General features: G+C 48.1%; 1 protein-coding gene across 1 annotated transcript; it reads left to right on the plus strand.

Moving 5' to 3' along the window:
- DDO (D-aspartate oxidase) lies at positions 1-10,412 on the plus strand. Its single transcript, XM_058802089.1, has 6 exons — positions 1-203; positions 2,581-2,687; positions 4,521-4,726; positions 4,915-5,023; positions 5,827-6,003; positions 8,511-10,412. Exons 3-6 carry the CDS (start codon positions 4,555-4,557, stop codon positions 9,076-9,078), a joined length of 1,026 nt encoding a protein of 341 aa, XP_058658072.1. The 5' UTR covers positions 1-203; positions 2,581-2,687; positions 4,521-4,554; the 3' UTR covers positions 9,079-10,412.
- The last annotated feature ends 560 nt before the right edge of the window (positions 10,413-10,972 follow it).

Below are 10,972 nucleotides of genomic sequence, written 5' to 3' on the forward strand. Positions count from 1 at the left end.
CGGCCCTGGCAGAGGCCGCCGGGCGCTCCGGGAGCGCTGCCAGCGCCGGAGGCGGCCCGAGCCTGGGCCTGGGCACAAACAGCTCCTTCATCCAGCGGGGCGGGAGCCGGGCCCCGGAGCGCCCCGGGACAGGGTGCGGCGGCCCCCGCGCTGCCCGGGACGCCGGCTCTTCCAGGCGGGACCGGGGGCCTCCTCCTCACCAGGTATCGCCTGCTCTCCCCGCTTGGGTTGTTTCCAGACCGTACTTCTAAGTGAAGAAGTAGATGTTGGATGCCGGAGCCCTTCTGCTGCCGAGGGCCGGGAAGCGCCCACAGTGGCTGCGTGGGGAATTCCCGCGGGCAGATCCCATCTCCCGGAGCCGGGCAGGGAGGGCTCGGCCCACACACCGCGGCGGGAGGGGTGAACCGCAGGGCTTAGCTGGGGGGGAAGGCCCGGGATCGCAGCTGCTCCCTGTGCCCTTCTTCCCCGGCCTGAGCGCCGACATGTCGGCCCTGGGGAGCGAGGATCGCAGAGAGGATTGATTTCCTCTCCCGTTTGGGAGGAAAGCGTGTGTAGGTGCTCTTGGTGTAGGCAGCTCTTGCAAGTGGCTGATGGAGGGGTATCCCTACCATCCCTTCGGAGGTGTGTCCCATGCTTGCAAACAATCCACCTGAAGGAGCAGCTGAGGCCTCCGGGATCCCCTGTGACAGTGGCTCTCTGTGATCACCTGCGAGTCCTGCTTTCTGGCAGCACTACAGTGTGAGCCAAAAGGCTGAGGGGATCCCGAGGAGCCTCTAGAGTCCTTTGTTCGGTGAGGAAAGAACATCCTCGCCTTTCTCCTGCAGCACTTCCTAAATGCACATCTCACAGGGCAGCCCAAAGAGCAGAAAGGGGACCTGGCCAGAGTCAAAAGGCCAAAATCAGGAGCTCCTCCACAGCAAACACCCAAGAATAAATCAGTCTTTGCCCAGAAAAACCCCTCTCTGGGGTCATGTGAAGGGAAGTAACACCAAGGGTGCTTGTAAACTGGGGAAGTGATAAAACAAAAGTGATCAACAAAAAAAAAAAGAAGGGAAAAATTATTCCATGGCCTGCACTGACAGGGACAGTGGGTACAGCTGCCCTGGTGGATGAGGAGCCTCTCCAGAATCTCAGAAAAGCTTTAGCCTTTGCTCCCCAGTACCAGAGGCTTCACACTATTCAAAACAGTGTTTCAGCACTTATGATGAGAGTCAGTTAAAAAAAAAAAAACCACACAAACTAAGCCCTTCAAATATAACAGGTTTTGGTTTTCTTTAGTTACTTCCTGTTCTAACTTTTCTGGTCAACAGTTCAGCTGGGCTTTTTCCACTGTTTATTTGGGTGTGTAAATATGCTTATTTTGGTAGGCCAGCCAGATTGCGACACAAGCTAAGGGCATCCAGCCTGCCGTGGCCGTGGGCTGCAGCTGCAGCTGGCAGTGGATGTGCACATTCATGTGTGTGTGTGTGTGTGTGTGTGTGTGTGCGTGCGTGTGTGTGTGTGTGCTGGGGAACAGTGTGTTTATCCATACTGGCCATGTTACCCACTGCCAGAGTGATGTTAGAGCTGAAAGTTAGTGGCACTTAGTGGTGACATACAGCTATTTGAAGCAAGAAAGAATAAAGACCCCCTTGTGTCACATGCGGCTGACATTGTCTCTTCAGATTTGGGAGTTGAGAGGTGAAGTCACATCACAAAGTATCTCAGTATTTTTAAAACTAATTCGTTCTGGCTGGGAGAAGCAGGAGGGTCACAGGGACATGAAACCCACATCAGGCAACTGGTGTCCTCCTTGCTGGGGAGTACAGCTCCAGGTAACTCTGGCTTCTATCCTGTTCTTTGTACACTGTGAAGGGACAGAGAGCTAAACAATACCTGTCACCATTCACGTCCCTCCCCAAGAGCTACTGCATCTGATCTGCTTTTTTAAATGCTGATTTTTGCAAAACACTCAGGCCTGTCTGAGGGGATGAGAAGTGTCAACCCTGCTGGGACTAAGCTGGGCTGCCACATCAGCTAAAAATAGTTTCTCCTTCTCTGCCCTCCACCCAGCAAACTGCAGGCCATGCTGCCAGGGCAGAGCCATAGGTGGGCCTTGCACTCAAAGCAGGATCAGTAGCTCTGCAAAGCCCGAGCTGTGCTTGCTCATACAAGCTGTGTGTAGCCTCTGCTTTGCACCCAGTTAGTTTTTCGCATGAAGGCTTGTTGTGTTCCTGGACTGCAGCAGTAGGTGCAGGAAAAGTGGTGCATTGAACAGGTGCTTGTCATGGTCTTCTGAGCTGTTCTCACTGGCTCCAGCACTGTCAGCAGCCCCTTCCTGCCCTCGCTGGATTTTGCAGCACAGGGATCAGTTGATATCAAACTGGCTCATCTGCAAAAATCCCATCTGAAACTGGGTAGACTTGTGAAACCTAAATCTCCACTAAGCCACAGCTCCCCTTTCTTCCCTAGGGACAGGGAGGTCAGTCAGGAAATTCAATCTCCACCATGGTCCAAGGGCTTCAGCAAAGGAGAGTTGTGAGGGACAACTGAAAGCACATCTCTGGCAGGTGGATAATGTACCCGTTGCATATGTTCCAGGGCAGCTGAAAAAGCAGGGCTGTGCTTGTCCATGGACTGCTGGGAGGCTCACTGGGCACTCTGAGAGCCACACGCCATTTCCACAGCTGCCAGTTCTGAGTGAGAAGGTTTGTTTACAAAGATGTATTTAGATACCTTTCTCAGAACCGGTTTTCCTCAGTAATTACAGAATTATTACCCAGCCCCCCAATTTCTCGTTGCTTACATTCTTCCTTACTTTCCCTTTTCCCTTCCCACAGCATTTTTCCAAACTGGGTTTCTGGGTGTCAGCCATGCAGGCCAGCAGTTCTGCTCCAGGGTCCATTTTCCCCCCTGTACTGTGTCCTCTTCCTTGCTGTGCAGGCACTTCTGTAGTCAGCTTGTAAAAGAAGATGTGATAATTAACAGAAAGAAACTTAAGCATTGCCCAGAGAGGAAGGAGATGGGTTATAACAACCCTTGGCTGTGATACAGAAGGAATGCAGTGACAGGCAACAATTCCTGCTGCTCTTTCCCTTCTTACATAGCAGAGACATCAAATTTTAAGTAGTAAAACCTCAGGGGTAAGTGAGAAGCTGTGTGAACAGTTATGAACAAGGATCTCATAAATAAACCTGACCTATCATAATTCCAGGTTGTCAGTCTTGCCTAAATTTACATCAAAGATGCCAAAAGCCACCGGAAGATGGTAAATCAGCCTGTCATTGTAAAGTGCAGGCACTGGTTTCCAGTAAAAGTTCTCAGAGAGCAATTAGTGAGGCTGGATTTCTAGTCACTGGTAAGCAAGCCCCATAGGAGAAACCAGAACCATCAGGGCACACAACTGAAGGTCTGTCTCGCTCAGCCTTCTCTCCAAGAGTGAATATTGTAGCTATTCCAGGAAAAAAATTAGTCATAGGCAGAAGGGATCCTCCCCCTACATCCTTGGTCAGATTTGGGCAGCAACCTATTGAAGGGGTGCCTGACCCAGCAGGAGCATCCCTACTCACCTGTTCAAAGCTGCTAAAGGATTTATCACCTCTGAGGTTGCCCAGTCTCTCTCTCTCCTGGGCCCATTTAGTCCTGGCTTTGGGGAGTTTGCAGGGTGCATGGAGCTGCATGGTTCTGTTCTGCTTGGTGCCTTCACCAGTGTGAGACCTGAGCTGGCCATGGCCAGGAACACAGGCTGGCACTTCACTGGGATGGGCAACCAGGTGACTGTCTACCAAGAGCTGTGTGCCACTCCTCAGGACAGGTGCCAGCTCCAAAACTTGCCCAGGACAGGGGAAATAGAGACACTGCGCTTCCTGGAGAAGCAGTCAGCAGGTGAGGAGTGGAGTGGAGCCCAGGACATAAAGCAAGTTATAAAGTAATGCAGAGAGAGGCAGAAATACAGGCCCTTGGAGCAGCAGGACTGGCTGGCACCTGGGGGCTGCCATGTGCTGCTGAGAGAGCATGGCAGCCTTGAATGCCCACAAATCTGTCCAAGGTGGTGAGTCACGCTGGCAGTACAAGGACCAAGAATGGATTGGAGACCTCCAGTGAGATTTGCTTCCACTGCCCAGGCAGTGATAGCCCTCACTGCTGGAGATCCCAATGTTCAAGTAACCTTTTGGCCTAACAAGCTTAAAAAAAGTCAATTTCTCCAGAGGTCTGTGCCTTTTGCACCTGACACAATAGAAAACTTGATGAGTGCCTTACTCCCTCAGATTTTATTGAGGAAACCTTCTCCAAACCAGCCCAAGCCCTAGTGGTGCACGTGCAGATCTGCTGAGGATGAGGTAGTGGCTGCTGCTTAAAGACTTTTCAAAACTTTTTTGTCATATCAAAAGCTGATTTTTTAAACCTAGCCACAGTCCTGGTTGTGTGCAGCAGTTAATTAGTTGTTAGGGAGAGATTATGTTACATCTCATGTGGGTATTTCATAGCCTGATACTCGCCCTGGATGATAGTGATGTGTGATATGTTGTTTCCAAATGCAGGTAGGAACCTCTCTCCTCTCTCTGCATCCTGGAGATGGCCTCACCCAAGGTTGCAGTGGTGGGTGCAGGAGTCATCGGCCTGTCCACAGCACTGTGCATCACAGAGACTTGTCCCAGCTGCTCTGTGACAGTCCTTTCAGACCAGTTCAGCCCCAACACAACGAGTGATGTGGCAGCTGGGATGCTCATCCCTCATATCTACCCAGGTTCGTTCAATTCAGGGCAGCACTGCCCATGGCACCTCATGCAGCTCTGTGCAGCAGTGCATAGAGGCTCAGGAAAAAAAGATGCCTTCACCTGTGTTCCCTGTCTGTCCCATATCCTTGACGCTCATTTGAATGCTTCTCCTCTTTGCATTATTCCTCTCTGCACATTTGGTTTTGTTCACATGCAGACACACCAATCCACAGGCAGAAGCAGTGGTTCCAAGAGACCTTCACTTACCTTTTTGCCATCAGCAACTCAGCCGAGGCATCAGAGGCTGGCATTCACCTGGTCTCTGGGTAAGAACAGCCCCTGGGGCAGCCTTTGGTGCATTTGTGCTGTGTTCTGGAGCAGGTTTTCTTTGCTGGATTCAGGGGTATTCCCTTCAAGGAATAGCTTTTATGTCTATATTCCCAAGAAACTGCATTGTAGCTGCTCACATATGATGTATTTTTAGGCAAAATTCAGGAACAGGTGTGCAAAGAAAACCCACTCAAGTGTGACCAGCACCAAATCTCTTTTAATAACCATTGTTTTCCGTACTGTCACCAACTAGTTGTTTGCAGCAGGGATCATCTCCAGAGGGATGGGACTGCAGGATCCTCCAGCTTCAGCAACTGGGTACAGGGATTCTACTGGGGGATGTGTGAGTTGGGAGTGTTTTATGCTGCCTATTATGTACTGAGAAATTTGCCTCTTAGAGTATTGAGACTGAGCGCTCTGTAGCTTTGTGGATACCCAAGGAATGGTGAACAGGTGTGCAAGTGGCCCCACCAGGTCCTGCCAGGTGTCTGCAGTTGTGGTGGGGACACTGTATGAGGGCACTCTGTACGTACACCATCACTGGAAGGGCTCTCTGCAGTTTATTTACCCTGGTGTTGCATCCTCACACTCAGCTGTGCTGACCTTCTGCCTCTTTGCCCAGACAGAAGGTATTGCAGGAGCAAGCAGCATTTTTTCCCCATTTCTGTTAGCCTTGCAGAGCTGCTCTGATAGGGGGAAAGAGGTTCTGAGCTCCTGGGCTTGTTCTAAGATTGCCATGACACATAACATGGCAGAGTAATAACAGTGAAGTTTTCCAGATTTTTCTCTGTCTTTTTAGTTGGCAGATCTTTAAAAGCCCTCCTAAGGAGGAGTTACCTTTCTGGTCAGATATTGTGCTGGGATTTCGACCAATATCCGAAGCAGAACTCCAGAAGTTCCCGCAGCACCGATTTGGTCAGGCCTTCACAACCCTGAAATGTGACTGCCCACCCTACCTGCTGTGGCTGGAGAAAAGGTAGGGTTTGCTGCAGGCTGGGCATGCAGGGGGAAACCCTGGCAGAGGGACTGGTGACAAGACAGGGTTTCCTTGAGAGCCTTAGATTTGAACAAAACTGGGAAAAGGCTGTTTCTCATTGCAGAAAATGCAAGAAGCTCTTGCTTGGGGAGAAGCACGGGAAATAAATACAGAACTTTTCTTAAATGTGGAAGGCCCTATTTGTGCAATGTCCACTTTCTCCCAGTGTCTCTGTACAGTGGGGCTTGCAGTGTGAGCAACCCTAGGCATAGGGCCAATGTAGCCACCGGGGCCATGCTTGGCCAGCCAGACCTTGAAGGTACATCAGGAGCCTGCCACGTCCTGAGAAAACATTTGGCTGCTCCATATTTGCCAAACTTCCCAAATAGTAACCCTCTATTTTTGAAGATGCATCCAGTGCCTGTGAAAATAAGCACATCTAGAAAGGTGTCTTATTGTGAAGACTTTGCTCTTATGAAGTAGCTGGACCAATTAATCTCAAATTTGTTCAACAATTGGAGTAATTTCTTAATCCATTTAGACGAAAAAACCTCCAAAGTGTTAATTACCATCATCTTGTAACATATTTCTTGAAAAAGTTTGCCAGCATAAGATGGGTGATGGCTTCAGAGTTCATGCCTGGATTGACATCAAAGTTAGAAAATCTGCCGATTTCCAAATTTTTAAGTTTCCCCCCAATACCTCAATTTTGGAGAACCATATGAGAGACAGGATGCAGATCTAAAAGGGCTTTGACACCCTGGGACATACTGGGGTAAGTATTTAATCCAAATAAGTACCTCCAAAGTGAGCAAATGGCTGTATCCTCTTGAGAGAAAGAGACAGGCTGCAAGCTGATTTGGGGTTAAGTAAAGAGATGTGTACTGACACCAAGGTACAAATTGCCAGCTCAGCTGGTTACTTGGATGCCTTTCATCACACTGCAAAATGTGAAAAAGCATTTCTTCTTGTAGCAGCCAAGCGGGCTGGGAGTTCTCCTGTGGCACCAGTGCCATGTGAGGTCTGTGCCATCTACTTGGTACACATGATCTGTCATGTTTCATTGCCTAACTGAAGCAAATTTCTGCTGCAGGACCGCTAAGTTGTACAACCCATTTAGTATCTGCCATGTGATTTCTGCTCCCTCCTTATTCCTGCTGTAGTCTTCTTATTTCTCAAAGGATGTAGTCTAATGAGATGATCAAGCTCCTTTTTTTCTCTTCTCCCTGGTGATGAGAAGTGAGAGAATATTAAACATGTAACTAATTCTCAAACCCCTAGTGACCTGAACAGTATTTATAGACCATTCTCCTGGCAATCCACAAGGAAAATTTTTGTTGTGCCCACCTTGCTTGGCCAAAAATAGACTTCAGGAATTTTTTCCTGCTTACTTGCCCGAATTCAGGAGTTTTCAGGAGGTTTTTTCATTGGTGTATTTTTTATGGCGTGGTGACAGAGTCCCAGTTACAACTCTTAGGAGCTCTTCCTGCAAGTTGCCCAGTCACAGCTGCTGCGTGAGAGCTCCCCTGTTCTTCATAGACAGCTTCAGTGTCCTGCTCCATCAGGCCCCAGAGCATCAACTATGCCCTGGATTCTTGGCTCACTCACTGCTTTGTGGGAAACCACTGCCTTCACAGTAGAGTTGATGACTTTGCCACCTTCTAGAATATTGCAGAGGATGGGATTTTCCACTTAGTGCATCACAGACCTGTCTCCTGACTTGCTTATACTAAAATCCCCAGCAAAAACCCCCTGCAATGGGATCCAGCTGACAGCATGCAGGGACTCCAATTCATACCAGTGATTTTCCACAGGGAAGGGCTTCAAAATTCAGGCAAGTTCAGGGGAGGATTTGGCATGAAATTGAGCTCAAAAATGAATTTCAAGAAGAGGTGACTTTCACTGAAGAGCAGACATGTATGTATAGTGCTCTGAGCTGTCCTGGGTGACTGCTGGCGGCTGCTCCAGAAGGTTCTGGGCACCCTGGGGGTCCTGTGCCACATCTGCCCAGCCTTAGTGTGGATATTAGGGCTTGGCGCATGGCATTAGATGGCTATGTAGCTCAGGAGGTGAGTTGGGAATGAGTGTGGCAGCATATAACAGGCACATTGAAAGGAGTGTAGGACAATAGCTCTGCCACTAGCATGAGCAAGTTGGTAAATAAATCTGTTGTTTCCCAGCTTGCTTGGGCTGTTAAATCTTGATACTGCTACAGAAATGAATCAGACCATGAAGACCTGACTGTTTGCCTAGGGTCTGATGCCAGACCCTTCTCTAAAACTGCTCGACTTGCTTTACTTTTTCCAGCCCCACCAGGCTAGATACTTCTGATCAAAGCAGATAAATCACAAACAGAACCCCCATGGCATTTTCTTTGCTTTTTGTCCTATCTATTGTTTCGTTTTGATCAGTATGTAAAGGCAAAGGCAATCTATCTCATTTGCTTAATGTTCATCATAATTACATATGGGTTTCTTTTCTGCCTCACTTCTGGAGTCTTTTTGCAGGTTGAAAGCAACTGGCACCCAGATGTACACCAGGAAAGTGGCAGACTTGTGGGAGCTGCACAGAGAATATGACATCGTTGTCAACTGCACAGGCATGGGAGCCCACCAGCTGGTGGGGGATGAGCAGCTCTTCCCTGTCAGGGGACAAGTACTCAAGGTTCACGCTCCTTGGGTGACACAGTTCATCCGGGATGGAGATGGCTTAACTTACATCTACCCAGGGATACACAGAGTGACCCTGGGGGGAACCAGGGAAAAGGGGAGCTGGAGTCTCTCCCCTGATGCTGGCACTACTAGAGACATCTTTGACAGATGCTGCTCCCTTGAGCCCTCACTGCAGGGAGCTCAGGATATGGAGGTGAAGGTGGGCCTGAGGCCATCCAGGCAGTCTGTGAGAGTGCAGAGAGAGGTTTTGAGCCAAGGAGGAATTAAGCTCCCAGTGGTCCACAACTATGGGCATGGGGCAGGTGGCTTTTCAGTGCACAGGGGCACAGCCAAAGAGGCTGCTCTCCTGGTGGAAGAGTGCATTTCTGCTCTGCAAGCCTCCTCATCAAGGGCTAAGCTTTGAATCCCAGAGGCTCCTTTTCCATTTACAGCTAATGATGAATCTCCTAGCAGCAGCTTGGACTTTAGGTCCATTACTGTATAGAAGGGAGCTAAGTCAACATCTTGTTCCAGTGCAGATACTCAGTGGTATCTGTAACCACCTTGGAAAGGCATGATGTGTTGATCCATGTATTAGCCCAGCTGATCATCTCCTCCATCTGCCCTGGGCATTTATCTTAGTCTCATGTGAAGAAGACAAGATACATAAATACTCTTCACATAACAGGGATCAGATTGCTGCAATATAATACAAATAACATCAATTTAGCATTTCTGCACCTGCATCTAAAGGGTGTCAGATGCAGTAGTCTCAGATTTAGTAAAAATAGTAAAAAAGGTCTCCTCTTGTACCAAATTTAATCTAGAGTTGCCCTTGCTTCTGCCGCCTTGCTGACAAATTTTATCATTGTCTATAGGATTTAAAAGGAAAAGAAAACCCCATGCAGTGCTGCACTGCAGTGCTGCATTACATGCTCCAGGTTAGCTCTTATAGAAAGCAGTGTTAGGTCACTGTCACACACAGTGACCAGGCAAGTGTGATTTTAAGAGCAGGTCTGTAATACCCATCGCTGTATTTGCTCATATTGCACCTCAGGGAACTTAAAGTTTCTGCTAATATTGGCCCACATGAGCTACAGTTTTGTGTGTCTTTTCTCATGCTAGTTTGCAAATCTGTTTTTTCCCTTCAAGGCCCTCAGATTTTGCTCTCAAACACCAGTGATTTCCCCCCCGGCCCCTCCCCTCCTCCCCCACACAACATTGATATGGCCTTTGTTCTATTGAAGAGGATTTTTCAGAGTGGGCTGGGGAATACAGCATCCCTTTTCTACTTCACAACAACACTGTCTGATTTCCTTGCAACAGCTGATAGGAATAAATTGGAGACAAACCAACAAGGATTCTAACACCATCATTGGTTTTGTAGAAGAGCCATTTAAGACTGGATAAACACTCTAAAGAAAAATGTGTCTGTAACTGGACAGGAGCGAGCTCCTCTGCTGTAAGAAAGCCGAGTCCTCTGCTCACTCCGTGGCAGAGGCTCTGCTGGGCTTTACACTCTCCTCAGCAATTCAAACCCTTTGATATGTCTGAAGATAATCACTCCCCAAAACTGGATCTTACCATCAAAGTACAAGTCTGACTCTTAGTGATTAAATGACTCATTAAATCTTTAATGGCTCACTTGAGAGTGTTATCATCCATTTTTGTCTAGCTTTTTTGTCCATAGAATTACAAAACCATTCAAAATCCTTCAATAATTCCTGTGATTAAAATTAACGGATAAATAAAGTTCTAATAATGGAGCAAAGGTCACTTCTGTAGTGTTTCCTTTCATAAGCAAGGGATTTTCTTTCATTTGGGATGGCCTGACAGCGCCAAGAAAGGCCACACTCAACTACCAACTCCTGCTGTTCTCAGGGGGATGAGAACAGTTATCATTTGCAAGGGACAGTGGTCAGAAGAAACATCACTAAATTAAATTATGGGTCAATAAGCGCCTGGGACCAGCCTAAGCCAGCCCTGCCTTCAACAGGATGAAGAAGAATGAAAAAGAAAATCCTCATTTTCTCAGCTCTGAAAGCTAATTTTGCACTCCCCCCTTTGTCCCCCCCCATTTGTCCTTTCCAGTGGTATGAGAGGGCAGAGCTGCTGCTTTTGGCAGCAGTGTTGGCGTAGGGCTTGACAAACTGCAGCTTTGTCCTCAGCTAACACAGAACATAAAAATACATGGAAAAAGAATATAAGAATGGACTCTTTTTCTTAATCTTTATTTTAAGCTTTATAATAGCAAACAGTGTAGCTTATCCTGGAGCAAGAAATGCTACTAATGCTGATAGGGTGATTATAGTCCCATA

This window comes from Ammospiza caudacuta, chromosome 3, assembly GCF_027887145.1.
Source record: "Ammospiza caudacuta isolate bAmmCau1 chromosome 3, bAmmCau1.pri, whole genome shotgun sequence".
Classification (NCBI taxonomy): Eukaryota; Metazoa; Chordata; class Aves; order Passeriformes; family Passerellidae; genus Ammospiza; species Ammospiza caudacuta.